General features: G+C 40.4%; 1 protein-coding gene across 5 annotated transcripts in view; it reads left to right on the top strand.

The window, feature by feature from the left end:
• Positions 1-3,993: 3,993 nt before the first annotated feature.
• The window catches only part of LOC306837865 (shisa family member 6), a 67,905-nt gene continuing 51,141 nt past the window's right edge, over positions 3,994-20,757 (top strand). For all 5 annotated transcript variants that reach the window (XM_079365713.1, XM_079365710.1, XM_079365712.1 and 2 more), the window contains exons 1-5: positions 3,994-4,083; positions 4,541-5,459; positions 10,900-11,048; positions 18,218-18,313; positions 18,707-18,775. In XM_079365713.1, the coding sequence (XP_079221839.1) occupies positions 4,900-5,459; positions 10,900-11,048; positions 18,218-18,313; positions 18,707-18,775 (874 nt within the window). In that variant the 5' untranslated portion in view covers positions 3,994-4,083; positions 4,541-4,899. The remainder of the gene's footprint in view (positions 4,084-4,540; positions 5,460-10,899; positions 11,049-18,217; positions 18,314-18,706; positions 18,776-20,757) is intronic.

Genomic DNA, 20,757 nt, shown 5'->3' with positions numbered 1-20,757 from the left:
CTGCTTAACCCCCGAGCCATTGTCTCCCCTTCTGTAGGAGGGAAAATGAATTCTGAAACTACAACAAAATGGATTGAGTTAGATCTCTGGAAATGATTACCAAATTTACACTGAAATAAGTATATTACATTTTCATTTAGGAATGTATAGAATTCATTTATTTATACCGAACACTTTTTGATCCCTATAACATTATGTTTTCAAATGTTCCTTTTTGTCTTTAAAGCCTCTTTTCATCAGAATCAAAGTATGTTTTATATTCCTGTGAACTTCAAAAAGGCAAACATCTCTCGAGATCTTAATGCTTTTAACAACGTTCAAAACATAATGTGAGTACTTAAAGTCGAGAGGCACCGTATGGACGACGACACACCTACAAGGTCAACGGGATAAGAGCAGTGCGGCGCCTTTAGTGATCGCTCCATCGTACTAAAACCATGTTAAGATTCACTTTGCATCGATTGTGGGCTTATGAAACATGTTGAGAGTGCCTGGCTCATTAACAAAGGCGACAGAGCGGACCCTCCAACAGGCCCTGTGTCAGAGGATAGCTATTCCCCTCTGCACCAGAACTGGGGCAGACATTTCGGTTGGTGCTCTGAGCTAAGCCAAATCAGGACCCACATAAAATCCCTGATTGAAAGACAAAATATAGACCAACTAGAGAGAGAATGTGGGGCAAATATCTGTGATACTAATCAACGTGACAATTACAAGGCAAGTGCTGTCAAGTGCCTTCCCATGGTGCTGTAAAGAGCTGTGTTACTCTCCCCGTGTGATTGTTTTATGTTGTTCTCACATTGCTCTCTTTAAAGTCAGCAGACTCCATTCACAAAAAAAAAAAAACTGTCTTTCAGGTCTTCAAATTATTTGTCCATAGACTGTATAAAACATGAACATAGTTTCATTAACATCACCCGTTGGTTTCTGAAGAGGCGTTTTGAAGCCTAACCATGGGGGTGGTGCTATCTCCAACAAACTTCTAATCTAGCAGCAGGCTTTAAGCCTCATGATGATGCACCCACCTGTCAGGCAGCTAAGTCCACCCTTAGTGTATGCATTAAGTCTTGGCCTTAATATACTCAAAAAGGTTGAGTTATTCAATCATTTCCACATTTACTTTGGGGCTGTTATATGTTTATGGACATTGTGCATTAACCGCTAGGCTAGCATAACTCACACACTGGGCATTTTCACATGGGACTAAAGTGGAGAAAAGCATTTAAAGGCTTATCTCTGCAAGGATCCTCTCTGTCTCATTGTCAGACACTTCGATTTACATTAAGTCCTTCAGTTTTTCGAACATTTGTTAAGTGGACGTTAGCATGCACTACATCGACTACATCGCAGCCATTACAGCCTCTTTCTCTGCTACCTGAAGGAACATTCTGGAGAGAGTCCCAATTTCTGTTATTACTATTAGTTACCTAGCCCAGTGGTGCTCAACTGGTGGGTCACAAATGTGTACCTGGGAAGAAATGTGTCAAAAAAAATGTATCAAGCATTAGATCTATCAGCTCTATTTCTTGGTTCTTTCACGTGTTGTAACATCTCAGGTCCAAACTGCATGATTGTTCATTAAATTCATCTGAGAAATTCAAAATATAAGAAGTGTTTTTTTTGGTTTTTGTTATTTATTTGTGTTGTAAAATCTAAGCGTGAGATCTCTTTGGTTATCTCATTCATTATTTCGTTCTTCAGTTGAAACATGGAATCATTATTCTTCAGCCAATGTCGACCCCATCGTTACCTGTCAGCACTTTTTGCTGAGGCCAGCATGGAGCACTCCGAGCTGTTTAACTCTAATGGACAATCCCTCTTCCCTTTGTGCTCAACATGCCATCTGATGTGTCGTTTTGACTGACAGAGGAACAGAGGGCCAATTTGCAAATGCTGACTTCCAGAGCGTTTAGTGTGGAAAGACATTCATCAAAAGCCCGGTGCCCTTTTTCCTGTCTGCTTGTCATATTATCAGTAAAGTACAGTCAAAGCCACAAGGGAGCACATCACACCTTGTTTCCGAGGCTTGCAGAAGGAGATGACATGAGCAGTGGAAGAAATGGTTCGACAATTAAGATTCACTTTGGCTTCAATCAAAGGTGAAATTAGCCCTGATATAAAGTATAACTGAAGTACGAAAGTTAAATAAAGAATAAATCAGTCATGCATTATTTTAATTCTGAGTTCATATTTGCAACCATTAAGATATCAAACCCTTCAGGAATCCCTACGGAGATACTTTGTCCTTTTCAGACGCATGAGTCACGCATGAATCCCTTCTCTCTTCAAAGCTACCTGACTTCATTGCCAAAAATGTTATTTGTAAATGTAAGAAAAGCCTTGTTCAGATAGTTTGTTTGTATACCTTGGTGACTTTTGGGTTGAAATTGTTAGTTTGGATCCATCACATGATTGGTGTAACACACAGCACTGCAACAAAAAAACTAAATCACTTATGCAGGAGTGGACAAATTCATCATGTAGAATCAGTGTTTTTCTTCATTGAGTCTGGTTGGTTTGCAGAGAGCCATGTTAAAGCTGTTGTTAGATCTTTATACATACTTTATATGTAAATGGGGGTCAAAATGCTGGATATATGGGGGGGTATCTGTCGCCTAGCGGTTAGCACGCCCCATGTACAGCACAGAGGCTTATCCCCTTTGCCTTGGGTTTAGAACCGAACATGTTCCCATATTTTAAGAGCACTTTGAGGCGGTTTGTGCTTTTGTAGACTTGAATGGTCGGGATGAATATTATCATCTTGGTCCACATGGGACCTGTGCTATAAAAGTAATGACAGCAGACCTTGGTCCAGCAGCATTCACCTTGATCAAACAGCACTCACACTGTCGAAGACAAATAAATGTTGGCAGAGGTTTTAGTCTGCACACCAGATGGATGAGCTCTGACACCCCGGATAATGACTGAGAGAACGGAGGACAGTGGAGTTCAGGCAATGACAGCAAAGTATCTGAAAGTCAATTTAAAATGATGTCTTATTGCTGTCACATTACCTGTCGGTGATGTTTTAATGTGGCCCATTTCCCCATCTGGTACCACCAGATTTCACCAGAGAAGTGGAAACTATTAAAAGTCCATCAAAAGAGAAAACTGGACTTTGTTAAATTCAAACTTCCACCACCAGTTTTTCTCCATGTGGGAGAATTTTAAAGAACCTCATACATTAGTTCATCTATAAAATAATAAACAGTTCAAAACAATACTGATCAGGTCAGAAGGTTTAAGCAACATGGAATCATAAAACGTCAAACAGCCAATTCTAATGATGAGGTCACATGACCCAGAGCCGTAAATTTGTGCAAAGTTCCAGGACTAAGACTGTGTGACAAGTCTGATTGGATCAATAAAGTGTATGGAATTACAATGAATTCAATAACATAAGATCAGAGATCTTACATTTTTTAGAAAAAAGCCAAAACGCTGTTGAACTGTTGCCAAATTTAAGGTTTGAATTGAAGGATGAAGACAGAGAAATTCACAGTTCTTATAAAATGGAGCACTTTTCCTATCCTTCCTTTCCCTCTAAAAGATAATGTAGTAACAGCTTCAACTCAAAGTCAAACGATGTCCACCTCCCCTGCCAGAGCTCCTGATTCATTATTCTGAAGTAAACCAGCAATGTTGTCTGAACACACACACACACACACACAGGACGTGATTGGTGACTTGTGAGTGGATGCAGCTTGTGTGAGCACTGATGCGTGAATGTCCAGCAGCAGTGCCTCGTGCAGACAACTTCTAATACACTTATCTTCCTTTTTTTTTTTTTTTTTTACACCTCGACGACTCATCGAGTGAAGTCCGGAGGCACGTGACCGAAACAAGCCGACTGATAATTAACTGAGGTACCTGCATATGTGTGAGTTGGAAGGAAGGGAGGGAGCAGAGAGGAGAGAGAGAGAGAGAGAGAGAGAGAGAGAGAGAGAGAGAGAGAAAGGAAGGGCGAGATGGATGGAGGCGGGCCGGAGAGAGGAGAGGGAGGTCTCGCCTCTTGTCTTGCTGAGGCTCTTTGAATCAGTGGCACTGGCTGAGACAACCCGGGTACCGGCCGCAGTTCCTCCGGTAAGTCCTTCTCCTCATCTCCTTCTTTTTCCACTTAGAATCATTTTTCATTTCGAATGGTTAATGCTCAAGTCCAATTCAGGAATTCTGATAAAAAGTACGTTTATGCGTACACAAAATATCCGGGAAAACACCCCAAAGCTGCTAGTTTTTTTTTCTTTTCTTTTTATCTTTTGGTCTACAAGGACATAGTTTGTCATGCTTCAGATGACATTGGACCAGAAAGATCTCAAACATGTACTTTTTTTGGACGCTGAAGTGCTCCAAACATCCGAATGGAAACTTGGGCGCTGTCCATGGTGCTGAAAGTATTGTTTGCAGTTATTACCGTTTATAGATCCGAACTCTTATTTCTTCAATCTCTTATTGTCGATCACGTTTATCATGGTTACTTCTCCTATCTTAAAGTCGTATGTCATCAATTAAATCCATCTTTGCATGCCTTTGTTCCCCACAGTTTAAGTTCGAGTCAGATCAGCTGCCCATGGTAAAGAACAGAGAGATTCCCCTGAAGGACATTTGCACCTTTTCACGTCTCTGCGACTGAAACCCTAGAGAACTTTTAATCAGAGCGAACTTTTATGAGAAAAAGAATTTGTACTGGATGACAGAGAAGTCAGAGGATGCTTTCTGTGTGTGTGGAGCTCGAAATCTTCCAGTCAAAGTCCGTGTTGGCGCGTAAAGGAGTAACTGCGATGAAGAAACTACAAGCCAGAAGCTCCACTCGGTAAAAAGTGGAAGAGTGAGACTGAGAGAGATAGAGGTTGAGAGAGAGAGAGAGTGGAGGCCAACGAACAAACACCAGCGCGTCCTCAAATGATGGGGATAAAGCTCCTTCTGCTGCTTTTGATTTACTTAGACCCGCTGAATGTCCTGTGCTCCGCCACCGCCAACAAAAAGAGCAAAACTCCGCCGCGGAGAAACACAAAGGTGAAGGAGGTCAACGGCAGCACCACCGCGCTCCCGCTGGCTGCCGCCGTCCCGGGGAGAATCACGCAGGTCCAGGCTCCCTCGGTGCAGCACGACACTTGCCTGGGCCACTACGACGTGAGCGGCCAGTACGACAAAGAGTTCGTGTGTAACAACACCGACCACCGCTTCTGCTGCGGCAGCTGCTTCCTTCGCTTCTGCTGCGCGGACCGCGGGAAGCGGCTGGAGCAGAAGAGCTGCACCAACTACAACACCCCGGACTGGATCAAAACCCAGCCGCCCTCACCCGCGCCCACAGGTGACACGTATGACCCGGAGCTGGACCCGACCAACACCACGGTGTACATCACATGTGCTGTCATCGCGCTCATCATCGCCATTGGGATTTGTGTTAAAGTTGCCTATGATAAAGCCACCAAGCCCCCGCAGGAGATGAACGTGCACAGGTGAGTTTGTCCTTTTTTAATTCCACTTTAGTGTGCATCATTAGACTTAACCCTGATTCTATTCAGTTTCTAGCATTTTAACTATATTACAACAAAACTGTACTGTATCCAAAAACACACTCTTTGGGTTATCTAATTTGCATTTTGTAAAATAAAATTGTCAAAACGTGAGTAAATCTGTCCGTCTCCTTTAAAATGACTGACAATGTCCCTAACCATCTGAAAGTGTGTGATACCCTTAAAAAGACCCACAATTGGGGGACTTTAAAGGAAATCACCAAATATTCCTGAATGGAGAATCAATGTAGAATATCTGAGTGTCATCTTATCTATAAACATGAATGAAACATTGAATGTCATCTGAATATGTATTTTTGTGATTAAAACTCATACTGATCACATTGTGTGGAGTTAAATGGATTGACCGAGTCATGACAAAAATGGATTGAAGCCACTGTGATGTATTACAGAGAAAGTGGTCTTCTGTATGTGCAGGTACTGTGTCATGACTGGATGGGGCTGAAAGCTGAAAACGTTCACGAACGTGAGCGAAACACATCATGAAAGTACACTGTGTCCTGACTGGGCCAAATGAAATCAGGGAATCACCCACCTTTATATCTGCTGACTGAATCTTCAGCTCATCATTTCAGACGGAACATTTTTGAGTTTTGTCTTTTGATCGCAAAAATAGGAACTTTTTTTTCCCACTGATTATTTGAAGACGTCATTCAAACATTTATGATGACAGCAGGTTTAACTGATAAATCTTATTGTGTCTGGATATTCATCACCCTTTCAAACACATGGTAACAGATCTAGTTCTAGTTGCATCCTATTGATTTGGGCTATACATTGATTGATTAATAAAAGTAGTGCATCACATTCACTGATGAAAAAATGAGTAGGACTCGAGCCCACTGTTCACCATCTTTGCCCAGCAAATTCTTTCACACTTTTTCTCTCACCTGATGTCTATTCTTGACATTAGCCAAAGAGATTACGAGGTGCATCAATGTTTTCATTAAGAACTTAATGGGATCTTTTTTCAGTCATCTCATATTTTTTCTTCAGTCACTATTTGTAAAATAAATCGTGAAAGAATCGTATCTTGAACCCAGTATCGTGAATCATATCGGGAGCTGAGTGAATCGTTACATCCCTAGTTATAACCGTGTTTAAGCTGGTGGAAAAATGGCTGCATAGAAGTCTTGGAAGAACCCCCCCCCCCCCCCCCCATTTCTTCAGTTTGATGTTCTTTTGAGCTCTTAATGAAAGATTTGCTATAGAAATATGGGCTGTCAAAACATTAGTCATTTCCTTTCTTCCCTTAAATGAAAATCCATCCTATGGTGTCAACTGATGTATGGACTTACAGACTCACTATCATGACTTTACTATAGTTCATGACCTTTAACACATGTCATTATTCTCCTCCCCAGAGCTTTCCTGTCAAAAATGTCAACACTGTATACCTTTCTGTGCGACACCCCATTCTGTGTGAATCCCTGTGGAAGGCTTGGTATGTTGGTCCCCAGAGGGATCCAGTAAATGCCACTGAAAGCCTTAATGAGTGATCGTCCTAATATGAGCGTTCACTTCCAGAGTGACAATATTTTTAAATCCTCTGGGCACCGTTAGTGGTCAGTGAATTGCTCAATGAGCGTGAAAGAAACATAAAAAAGACATCCCATGGCTGTTTCAGTCATGCAACATATTTCCGCCCATCATAAGGAACCAAAAGATGTTCTAAATGTTTGCTATTATCTTTAGTTTCCTGTTCTCTCTCCTCTTGTTTCCCGAAACAAACCTCCCAGAAAGCCCTTTGAGCTTTCCATCTGAGTCCTTCTCTGCAGATTTACGCTCTTTTATGACTTTTGGAGATAGCTGGTGGCTTGATTGGCTCCATTACAGCATGCTATACAGTACACTAAAATGGTGCATAGAATTTCCAGTCCTATTACAGTGACTTGAGCTGAAGGGAATAAATCACATCCACACAGGCAGCGTTCAAAAGCTTTGCCTTAAATTTCTGTTTCTTAAAGTCATTTTTTTTACAGAAGAGCTTGGGGGGGAAACTAAATGAATCAACCTAATAACTGTTGGATGGAGTTGGGTATAATGTGGTGTTGCTTCGGAGTATGCTTCATTCTGGTTAGACCATTATGGTACAGTATGTGAAAAACATATTTCCAGCCAAGGACCGCCCAATTAAACCAATCAGAAGAGACTGAAGCTGTTTGAGAAAACGTGTTTTTAGGCTCTTTTGAAGTGAATGAATCGAATCTATTGTTTATTGTTAGTCAGTCAAGGGAACAGCTGATTATTCAAATTCAAAAATGATTTGTCACCTAAAAAAAAATAAATGTGGTGGACACAATGTTTCACAATAGTGTTTTTGTGATTAACCCTATAATAGTCTCGCACCTTCTTTTTCCTCTTTGGTAGCTACTGGTTTGTAGTTTCTGTTAAAGGTAACTTTTAGCATCTTTCTAAAGAACACATGGAGATCTGTTTTCAGACCTCCTTTACATCCAGATTAAAGTCTTCAGATACTTGACATACAGTAGAGTAGGGCATTTCACATCTGTTCAAGGTTGGGTCTTCACTTCTAACTAAGTGGTCATTTATGTGTTTAGGTACCTTCTAGGTTCAAAGAAACCTTTGACAGATATATCAAAGTCTTTGTTCTTCCATTTGAATTGGTGGTCTGATGGAGTCTGATTCTAAGCTCTTTACCTTTTAGCGTCTGCTTCAAAGGTTCCCATTTGGAACCTTTTAAGGTCTGTTCCCTTCTTTAAAACTTGGAGTAAGATCTCTGCTTCTTAATACCCTTCAGCAACTGGTTCACCGCCTGTTCCGTCCTTATTAATCATTGTGTGGCATTTGTAACAAGGTACATTTTTGTCTGTTTCAAGGTACCCCCCCCCCTCCTTTTTTCATATTGTCAGGTCGATAGTAGGGTATCCATGAGTGCCTGTATCAAGGTAGCTTCATGTCAGTTCCCTTTTAAAACATGGCATTAAACTACTACTTAATTCTAAATAAAAAAAAAACACGACATATTTTTCACCCATTGGTGAAACATGTAATCATATTGAGTTAGTCATCACTTTTAGCCAGGAGTCACTTGAGTCACCTAAAATGATCAGGAGCTTATATTGGAAAAAAGCAGAGGAGGACATCTGGCATTGACTTTAAAATATGAAGATAATTGTGCATTGTTATGCCTTGGTCATAAAACTCTGGCACCTACTGCTTAGAAAATGTCAAGGCAGATTACTCAGCTTCAGACAAACACTGTAACATGTTCTTGTTCAAACATTTCTTAAACTTCCAGCCCTGACAACAACACAAAGAAGCTCCTTGAGCAGATCAGATTAAATGTAAGCTTCACTGATTGCTCCAAGTGTCTTTTAAATCAGGATTTTTGTTTGGCATAGTCAGCTTTTTAATATCCATATGGACTCATGGGACTTCATAAGACTGTATTTGAAACAACAAAAGCTCATGATGCAGCACTTTTTTTTTTTATCTCTGCCCTGAGAATTGAAAAGATGGGGACGTTTTTTGTGCTGCAATATTGTCATATCCATGGGGCGAACATTCAAGTGTTCAAGGCCATAAATATAAGCGGTAGCCTCTAGAGTTTAGAGCAAGGTTGATTAAATGAGGAGGAAGGGTTTGCTGAGTGCGTAATGATGTTTTTCCTTTATATGATTTTTCTTCTTCTTGGCATATAGAGCTGTCATAATGATGTCTGTTGAAATAGACCTCAGAGGCAGACATTCACACTGACAAACCATGACCAAAAAGAAGTAGTGGAACATGGGATTAGCTTTTTATTTGGCAAGGGTCTGCTCCCCCTAAAATGATCTGAGCGTCTCTTTAAATTTCTGGTGCTTCTTTAATGTAATTTAGACTCCTACCTCTGCGGCTGAGGGGGAGGACTGTGAGCAGAATACTGAGCTGTTGGCAGACCTTTGCTGTTTGGTCTGTGACCTTCACCGAAACAGAAGAAATGTGGAGTGAGAGCTAAAGTCAGTGATTTGAACAGGCTGTATTGATCAACTTCTGCAGAGCGAACCAATTTATGCCAGCGAGGTGGTAAGGATAAGACTTTGTTTTCCAATTTCAGGTCTGAGAAGTAGAATGAAAAAGGCAAGGCGTCTGTATATTTGGAAAAATGGAAGAATAACAGAAAGTTAACGTCAAAGTTTAAAAAGGAAAGCTGTTCTTGGCAGTCTGATTTAGGCATTCCCCAAGGGTCCATTCTAGTCACATTGTTACTTTTAGATAACAAGCCTCCCCTCAGTAGCTTTATTTTCATTTAAAGGCCATTATTTAGTTTTGCGCTAGAACATATTATTAACAATATGTTGACTCCCGAAGTGACTGCACTTCAGATCAGCAGATTGGGCTTTGTAGCTGATTCTTAACTCTCTTTTTTTTTTTTTAACAAAAGATGACAAGGTCTTTGCATTATTAGTGTCTCCAGACTTAGAAACACTCTACCTGCCATCTTGAAACTCTGCCTTATGAGAAAGCATTTGTCAATATTTAATATTTCCCTTTCTTATGACCATGAACTATTAACATTATTCTTTTATACTCGTCTTAAATCTATCTTTTGCTTTTAGACACTTCCGTGCTTTGAAAAGCAGTTTCTCAGTTTTTCTCCGTAAACTGTGATGTGATATAAAAAAAAGTGTAATTATCACAGAAGCCAGAATTTAAATGTTTACAAGTCAAATCTGTGTTTCTTTGCTTTCATTTTCCTTGGTCAAACGTCATTCTTTCACCTTAATATACATATTAAAAGTTGGGGCTTATTCGTAAACTACTTCATCCAACTAGGACAATTTCAAACCAGGTCGCCTCCGTCTGTGAAAAAGAAAACGGCTAAAGTGTGCTTATCCTGGAAGGGAAATGCTATTAATATACAGTATATCTGTCAAAGTCACAGAGTTATAGAAAAGAGGGCTGTGCGGCTGCTTTAGGTTGACATTGACACACTTACATTGCTGTTTCCTACACTGTACGGCGGTGCAGTGTTGTTTCTCCATCACACAGACAGACACTGGCTTCAAAAAGTAGGAAAATTCTGTGAAATATGGCTTTTATTTGCACGTTAAAAAGCCGGGCCTTAATGTTACTGGTAACAAATGGGCCTTGTGCTGGAGTTGGACTCTTAAATAGGACTCCTCTGTACCCTGTGAACCACGCTATTGAAAATCTAGCCCCCCTTGTGACTGTGGGTGTAATTAGGATTTCCTCACTGCATTGCTCCCAACCTCTTTGATTCAAATTGGAGCTGTAGCGAAATAAATTAGAAGGACCTTTAAGGTGGATGTGAATTTAAAAAAAACAAAAAAAACGTTGGTAATTGGAAAACATTTAAGTTCAAATATGTTTCTGTGCTTGTGTTATTTCTTTTCAGAGCCCTGGCAGACATCCTGAGGCAACAAGGTCCCGTTCCAATATCTCAGTATGAGCATGAAAACATTGGAGTGATTGATGGGTCGCCCAAAGACGAGACGCCGGTCAGAACCTTGAAGAACCATTACACACCTGTTCACTCCAACCATGGTAGGCTATATCACACAGCTTTTAAATCTTACTATAGCTCATATTTGGAAATGGAGCATGTTTGATGTGTGAAAAACCCATTTAAAAATCAGATTCTATATTGCTCGCTTCCTGACCCGGATTGGGAAAGGCATCAGACACAGATGGACAGGCTGCGGTTTTATAAGCTTTTCCCCTCAAGCTTAAGTAGAAACATATAAAGGAACATATCGTAAATTAAATAGACTCGTGCCAAGGCTGAGTCCTCGTCTCCTCAGCGCTGCAGTCCCATAAGCCTACTCAGCATTGGCAAAATTGAGATGCAAATTATCATCGTCTTCTTCGGCGGGATAACTCGGGCTCTTTGTCCGGGGATAATTCTGTCGTGCCACACTGTTCCTCCTACTTTTATCCATCGGTCTCCAGATCCCAGCTCCAGGGATCAGCTCGATCACTAAGTGCCCTAGTATGGTGTCCCAGATTCAACAGCGTTATGTTTCACTCTGGTGTCACCCTGACTCCACCCTTTTCTCCACCACCACCACTGCCATCCAACATGGAGGGGTGTGTCAGCGGAGAGCTGATACAGGCTGTTCTGATCCTCACGTTTCTACAGGAAAATGATGATTTAACTTACCAGTTTATGTGACAGGAAAGATTACTGTCGAGCCCTGAGGAGTTATTGTTCCTCTAAGTCTAAAGGAAAAGAGATTATGCCTTTGATGATGTCCTTTATGATCTTGTCTTTGTTTTATCTTTGCATTATTAAGACTCTTCACTTAACTAATGCCCCCTTTTCTACTCTCTATAAATAACTTGTGCTGTTACTTTTGAAACTTGCAGAATTGAGAGGAAATTGTAACCTTTTTAGGGTCACATTGGATGTGCAAAGTCTGCAAATGTCTTATCATATTCAAATGATGACTAAAAACCATTGTTGAAATAACTTATCTTACATGGAAGACTAATTCCTATCTCCTTGGTGAAAGTCATTTGTTGGTTCGACGAGTTCATCCGAATGTTTATATGGACGGGTTGTCCAAGTCCTCCTTCTGTTGTACAAAAGTGAAGCCAAAATATCCCTGCAATGGCCTCTGACATCATGAACTGGTGACATACTTTAACAGAAGGGATATGGCTATTGGAAGAGCAGAAAGGATGTCACACCCCTTCACAGATGGGTGGGTACAGAAAGAAGTCTTGCGTCAGTTTGGAGCAGACACGCAGGGTTATGGTAAGTTCATTTTTCGCAACGCTGCTTCTCTGCTTTCTGAAGAGGCCACATTCGTCAACAAAGCTGTCAATCATGACTGTACATCCGCTCTCTGTTTGCATAAACCAGCTAATTAAAACAGAACTTCTCAGAGAGCTGGACCTATGATCATAAATAACGACCGGGACAGATTCCAGGTTCGACAAAAAAACATTTTTGACGTGTATTTAAACTTTATAGTTTGACCCAGGTCCTCTGGTAAAAAGGAGAAGTATTTATGACCTGTCTTGTAGCTAGTCACCGAGGCTCTAAGTATTTTGGCTTCACTCCAAGATGGATGCTTCTCCGTCCATATTGATATATAGTCTGGTCCACCCCATCCTCATTCCTCTCTGTATGTGTTGCTCTTTAAACAACGTCCCTTGACTTTCTAATTGCGTAAATCATACAGACAAGTAAAAAAAAAAGTATTCTCGGAACAAATGCTAAAAGATCATAATGACCGTCTAATGAATAAGTAAAAACCACAAATGATTTCGATCTACTAAGTGAAATAGGCTGCTGCTCCCAGAAACTTTAAGAAACCCAAGCCAAGACAATATGTGCTAAATGAAAAGCAAGGTCTTGGCTAAGGCCTTGTCCTCGAGCAAATCTGAGTCTTGGAGAACATCGGACAGGGTGTTGAAGGTAAGCATTACAGAACCTGTTCATTAACCAAGACGTTAGGATCGGAAATCGAATGTCCGATTGAAGTCAGGGGGGAAATCCACATAGTGATTCAGACTTTTTTTTTTTTTTTTTTTCAAAGATGTTTTTTTGCAGAGTGCATTCTGCTTGCTATTGGGAAAAAGAAGGGCAAACACAGAGCAGCTAAATATCCTCCCAAGGTGAGCTGGTTGGATTATCTGGCCCTGAACCCCACTTAAAGGAACTTTAACTTTCTCCAGAGAAAACACATGAAAGATTATACTGACCAACCTACACTGCTGATCTTTTGGGGAAATTTAAGTAGAGAGTGCAAAGAGGTCTAACCCTACACTGTAAAACAAAACCAAATGACAACCTTCAGGTTTTAGAGTCCTCACATGTAATGAATAGCTTAAAACCTTCCTAGAAGTCAATTATTGCAGAAAAATTGAACTGAAAACCAAAAACTGCACACTACACAAGCTTCCAATGCCAAATCTGTTTCATTTTTCATTTCTTTACTTGGTTTTGGCATGATTTGCATTCCCCCCCCCACACTTGCTTATCATTCTGAAGCTTTAGAATTTGTATCAGAAGCAGTAAAATGCCAGAAACGTGAGCTCGAGCAAAAAGCTCTTTTTATTCAGACTGATTACGAAGCATTGTAGAAAATCATAAATAGAAAAACAGTCAAAGCTCATAACGGTTTGGCTGTTGCCGATTGCTGAACACATTGCACGTTGTAGGCCACGGTGCGTCTGATGGTAAGTGCAAACACGGAGTAATCATTATCGCTCTGTATGATTCACAAAGCCACACATTGTTATCTTGTTCTTGATATGATACCGCCCACAGAAAAGATGTCTTCATTGTCCAACCTGTGTCATATCAGCCTCACATCGTGTGCCGGGCGAGGAGTTACAGGACGTCACATTGCAGGGGTGAATGCTTTTGAATGAAGATTAAAAGAGGAGGGTGGAGTGTGTCCAAGCTGGATGGAGGCACTCTAGGGAAGACGTGACTCACATTTTATGACAAATTTATGACAAAGCAGTGATTTCAGAGAGACTCATTTTAAAGTGTAGACATGGTCGAAAAGCATCAAATCTAAAAATGCAACTTCTGGATGTTATGTACATATAACTCAAGCTGCTTGGTGCGGTTTTAACTTTGCTTTTCTTTGAGCATACACCTACTGAGTGCATAGGCATCTGTGATGAGGCATGCTATAAGTTTTGCTGTTTTCATACAAACAAACGTCAGTACATATCCTGTAGGAGGAAGGCATATCTAAGCATGTTCTTGAAGCGCGTTTAGAGAAAGCAGCACGAACAAAATCGAGCTGAATCCAGGAAAAAAATTGAAGATGACACATTAAAAAAAAAAGATTATTTTTGCTCGTCTCGTCTTGTATTGCAGACAGATCCAGCAAAGCGTAGGGCAGAGTTGCCCTAGAGGGAATCGTATCACCTTTATGTCCCAGAGTTCTGTTGCATACCCTTATTTTGTGCTGTAAAGTTGGTATGATGTTGTGAAAATAGGTGACAAATCTCTCTTACGCTCTGCAGGCAGACACTGCATTCATCTCTGTAGGACACTCAAAGCAACCAGATGCATTTTGAGTCATAGAAACCTTCCGAGGGAGTCGAATAGACCAACTTTTGGTTGGTATTTTGAAAGCTTGACGTCACGTCGCTGATGTTGATGAGTCGGGATGTGTCAGTGTGCCTGAAGAATCACACGAATAGACTGTTTTTGTCCACATTTATCAAAGTGAAAGCTGTTCTTACCATATGCACTCATTTAATTGCTCCCATCATTTTTCTTGACAGTAAGTTTAGACTAGCTGTACGTAGACACTGGGATACTATTGTTAAAGATTTTATTCTAAAACATTGATCTGCTGCTGTAACATCTGTCTGTCAGATGTTTATTTTGCCACGGGAATTTTAACACTGATGCTGGACAGTGTTCCAGTTTATCCCAGAGAAGAATGATGGGATAAAGGGCAAGGTTTTTGTGTAGGCCGGTCAAGTTTCATTTCATTTTTATTTGTTCCACACGTCTAAAAGAAAACACAACGTTTTCTGTGAACGTAGTTTTTTTTTGTTTTTTTTTACAGTTTTAACCCAATCCATGTTCGGAAAGGAGCACGGAGAAGATTAAATCTGTCTGCCTGGCCCTTACTGAAAAAGAAAACAAGAAATATCGAGATGGTCTGTCCACTTACAAAGACTTGACTTGACCACAGCAACATAAAACAAATCTGAGAATGTATCTTTGACTTCACTTCCACATAAATAAGGCATTCCATATGGTGCATCCTTCTAAGATAAAAAGAAACCCAATTAAAAATGCATTCAATATTCTATTCAATAATGGAACGACTAAGCATTCTAACAAGGAAATGCAAATTGGACTCATAGACACTGCAACACTCATCTACTGTAGATTAAGGAGATTCAACTTTATTGAAAAATGTATGAATAATGAACCAGAAAAGACGTCGAGAAAAAGTGAAAGAAATATCAGAGAGAACCAGAGTCTTTGTTGAGTCCTGAGTTCAGTCAGAGGCCAAAAACACACACAAACACACTCCCACAGACACAGTTGGTGAGTCTGGTGCCAACTAAGTGAAGCAGCCATTGTACTGGACCAACTGTCATTGACATTTGGTTCAGAGATTACACTCAGCAGACAAAAAATCCAGTAGACAATCAATGCACATGAAACAAAAAAAAAGAAGAATTTGCTTCCAGCTCACATTCAGAGGTGCTGGTGGGTGGATTTCATATCTGTCTGACTGTGCCAGAGTAGCTGTTTCCTGCAAGTTCGTAGATGCCAAGTCAAACTATCCGGACAGTTGGTGGCTAAAATTTACCCAACAGACAACAAAGTGACATGGATCATATCCATGTAATTTTAAGAAAATCGTGAATAAGCATCGTGTTTCCCAAGATGTCTTAAAAAAAACACCAGAGTGAACCAAAGCATTTACAATAGGCCATCTTATGTTGGAAGTCAACTTCATTTTAAACATCTGGGATTGAAAGGTATACTAGGCAACTTTCAGAGTAGACGCCCTGTGGATGTTACACTTTAGCACCAGTCTTTCAGACCGCTTCCCCTCCTGGTCCAATCAAGAGCAGTCGTTTATAGGCCTGATCTCCAGCCCAAAGTCGATTTTGCTGGTATTCCTTTGCAGTATTTTAGGTCAAATAAAGTATTTTAGTCTCTTGGGAAGTCCGTTGGTTCTCGTTGAATGAAACTCAAACCTCACACTTCACATACAGCGTCTCTGAGTGGGTGGGGTATTGTGGTTGGAGAGGCAGAGGGTTCATGTATTTAAACGTGTGTAAACAAACAAACAAGCTGAAGGAATCCCGCCCCACCACTCCCCTCGTCAGTGTGAACACAAAACCAGAAGGACTCTTACTTCACTCTTTGTTTTTTAGAAAGTCATCACTAAACTAAAATAAGCATGGCGTCTTTGTTTAAAATGTTACACTATGAACCAACAATGATGGTTTTGTTGAAGTTACATTGCAAATCTCAAACCTGGTGGTGCAAGTTTTAAGTTGCAAAAAGTACAAAGAAGAGAGTGAATAGAGGTGTTTAATAGTTGAATACAGCTGTTGTCTGCAGAGGAGGATTGTGTAAGGAGTTAATACATGACCTCCTGTTGACATCGTCTTTTCTCCTGCATGAATGGAGAGGAGAAATTGAGTTGCTAATTTGATGACTGTTTACCTTTCCCTCAGGGCTATTTCAAATATCACTTTTTACTCTGCTCACTTCTATCAGGAGATTTGACGGGTTGTGTTTTTTTTTTGTTTTTTTTATCTGTGATACAAAACACTTTGCCCTTCATTCACGTCAGCATGATGAAAAGCTCTAAGAAAGTGGTTATTCTCTAACAGGCACGTTAGATCCTTTTTCATTATGCAGAGAAGAAAAGGCAATTTTCAGGAACTTTCCCCCAGATAATAACAGGCTAAAGGCTTGTAATGTCACATGGGAACAATTTATCTCACAGTCAGCATCTCCAGCTACCTGATTTCAGCTACGTATGTGGTGCCGTCCTTGGGGTATGTGGAGGTTATGAATCATCAGCGTTTTACCCTGGGAGACATCACATAGATATACTAATGTATCATCGGCATGGACAACCATGCGCTCTTTAAAATGCAAGAAAATACATTCATGCTCTTCTTCCGGTAAATGCAGACTACTTTAACAGGTCTGATATGAACAGAAATGGCTACTGTAATCTGTTTATCTTCTTCCTGTGGGTTGGATAAAATGAAACAAATGAGCTTTGCTGCTGATGCCCAAGTGCCAAACCTCGGTGTGATGAAGACCAGCCCTAATGGTGTTTCATCTCATTATGATAATTTGAAATGCTGTTCGATCCCGGCATCCCTGAGCCCAAAGGTCTGAGTGATGTTATTGACTTTGAAGTGGTTCCTCAGAGGATGAGGCATTTAACCGTTCAGTGGTTAATGGTGAAGCAGGACGAACGAAAGGGGAGGAAGAGAAGAGTGGTCTGGTAAACTGATTCTCCAGATTTGGGATTCTGTTTTATTCCATTCTTTCCATAAAAACAAATAAAACCCACATCCCTTTATTTCTTTTGAGACATGTCTGGGATTGCTCGGTCAATTGTAAATTGACTTACTGTCTCACTCCTTTATGTTAATTCAACTTTCTGAATTACTACACAGTGGTATTGAATTACAGAATTCAACGTACTGCCAAACAAATGAATAAAAAGTGTCAGAGGCATCCTTCTTGGTAATTTCCAGGTCAACATCAGACTCTTGATGGATACGATCGTCCAATATCTTTCTTAGCACTACGTTCAATCTGTAGAGATAGATAGATATAGATAAACATATCATGTATTGTAAAAAAAGATGGTCAATCAACTGGAAAGTAACTGTGTATAAGTAACGTGTATCACTGAGTGATAGGGCTGGATGTCATCAATACAGCGCCCTCTGCTGGTGAAGAGAACTGCTCGTTTCTTACAATGAAACTCAAATTAAATGCTACTTGACTGGTGAATACATTGAGTAATATCGCAAATAAAATCAGCTGATAGTTTGTGGATAAGCTAATATTGGCCGATATTATCGGGTGAGCGCTTCTCTGTGCAGTCCATTTAGTCGACAACAGAGATTAAATAGATTCAAATAATAAGAAATGTTCTTCAGTCGTTGGCTCTGATATTCAGAAATAATTTGGTGAGACTAAATGTTCATTATCCACCTTGGTTTTTTCTCATCAGGTCACTATGGGAAAGAAAACCTGCGCAGCGGAGGCCAGGACATGCACAACTTCATCTCCTCTGGGTTTGTGACACTCGGACGCGGCCATTTGAAAGGTACAGTCCATCCACCTTATCTGATTTCACTTTCAAACCAGCTCGGAATAATAATCATTTCACTCTCAGAGCTACCGCGCCATGCTGTCATTGTGAGTCTGCCAAAGACAAAAAACTGTGACTTTAGTTTCAGCTCAGTGGAAGTTGGACATCACAATTCATAATGGCTTGAAGTGACATCTTGCAAAAGTCCACACACACATTTATTATCTATGATTAAATCCTCACTTCCAATGACAAAGTCACACTCGGCAGGCGGCTGGTGTGCGTGCAGCACAGCAAAGTCCTCCATTTTTTCGAAGTATTGTCTTCCCCTGGAGTTTGACTTGATCACAAGTGTTGTCAGATGGAGAACGAGCTGTAAACAAGAGGCCTGTTGTCATGTTTTTACAGCACAGCACTCCATAGACGAGTCGGGCCAGATGTCCTGGCAGGGTGACCTGGACATCCCCCTCTCTTACGGTACGTTTCTCTTAATGTTCTGATTCTTGCCCGAGAAAAAAGCCACACAACCCGCCTTCTGCTCGCACCTGATAAGAAAATACACACTCGCACAGAAAAACACACTCTGACCAGTCGAGTGCACTTGGCCCACAGCCGCAGAAAGAGTGCCAGAGTTGTAATATTTTATTCATATTTGGTGGATTTGAAGCCAAAATATCTCCACTGGTGGTTGTTTGACAGAAGGTTGGAATGGATACTGCTCTTTTTAATGTTTATTTATTGAACGACTATAGGCAGGTGGTGGATGTTAAAGGCCCTTTTTCTGGACCTAATTCTACACATAATGAGGCGCTAATGAAACAAACATATTTAATAATGCACCCAGGTCACTGTATAGTCTGCTGCACACAGGTCACTGTATAGTCTGCTGCACACAGGTCACTCTATAGTCTGCTGCACACAGGTCACTCTATAGTCTGCTGCACACAGGTCACTCTATAGTCTGCTGCACACAGGTCACTCTATAGTCTGCTGCTCACAGGTCACTGTATAGTCTGCTGCACACAGGTCACTCTATAGTCTGCTGCACACAGGTCACTGTATAGTCTGCTGCACACAGGTCACTCTATAGTCTGCTGCACACAAACGTCTTGCTGCTGTTGGTGACATAAATATCCAGCGATGGCTCTGCCATGAGGTGTTTCTCTGAAGGAAATTGTTGTGGGCAGCAGGCGGTGTATATTATTGAGCCAAAGATTGTAACCTGACAGCTTTATTTCACAGTCTTTGTGATATAGAGCACAGATCAGTGCCAGAAGAAGTTTAGTAGAGAGAATTGGCTCACTACATCAAAAGAAGTGACCGCTGTTGCTGAGAGAGAACAAGATTTGTGAACCCTTTTTTTTTTTTTTTTAACTTACTCTATGTTGCTCTGACTTTCAACTTTTTATTTTTAACTTTTGGATTTACAACAAACGACTCCACCTGGCCAAACATACAGTAGAATAACAGGATTGAAAGCTACGATCTTTATCTTTCAGCTGCAGGTGAAGAGTTCATTTAAGGCTCGACATCTGCAGACAGAAAGATGAATTTACAATATGAAGAAAATAAACTTCATTAATCGACTTCTTCCAAAAGCTTTATGTTTATTTAAGGATAACCAGAAAACATTACATAATCATCAAGAATTACATTTGGTTAGTGACCCTTAGAGACTGACTGGAGGTAGTTCTGCAGATTCTTCTCACTATGACTTGACAATAACTCCATATATAATAATATATATAAAACCAGAAAAACTGTGACAGGCAGCAGAATAGAAATGTTTTGTTATTCCTGGAAGTTAATTAACCATTGAAAAAAAAAATTGTGACGAAAGACTTTGAAGCTAATTGTACAGCAGGGATGGATCTCCTCTCTTACTTGAATACATTTACAAACATTGGTGATGTCAAAATCAGCTTTTCCCAACTACAAATAGGCTCCCCACTGAGAAAAGGTTTAGGAACCTCTCTTGTCATTCATAGATGTTAGGGTTAGTATGTATTTTGTTCATATTAATGATCTGAGTTAGCAAGGCATCTAAAGATGTAAAAAAAAAAAAGTATTGTCATTTAGCCAGAAAATCAGTTTTTTTTTGTTTTTTTGTTTAACAAGCAAAGACCTGAAAACTTAAATGTTTCGACCAATCACAGCAATGAACTGCCGCTCAGTTTATTGGGCTCTGCCACCGTGGCAGATTCAGAATCCTGCACGTCAGCAGCTGCTTTTTTAATTGGTTACAAAATGCCTCAAGTGTGCTTAAACATTAATCTCTGAGGGGAAATTCAGGTGTACAGTTGCTCTTATAAAAGCGTTCAGGCAAGGAGAAAAAGAATGGAGATACAGATAAAAGGAAAAATATTAAACAACAGGTAAGTAAGAATACAAGAAAAAAAGTGACCGGTCAAAGGAAGAGGAACCACTTTCAGACATAAAACAAATGAAAGAACATATTT

Source organism: Symphodus melops, assembly GCF_947650265.1.
Source record: "Symphodus melops genome assembly, chromosome: 17".
Lineage (NCBI taxonomy): Eukaryota > Metazoa > Chordata > Actinopteri > Labriformes > Labridae > Symphodus > Symphodus melops.
This window is presented reverse-complemented; position numbering and strand designations above follow the sequence as displayed.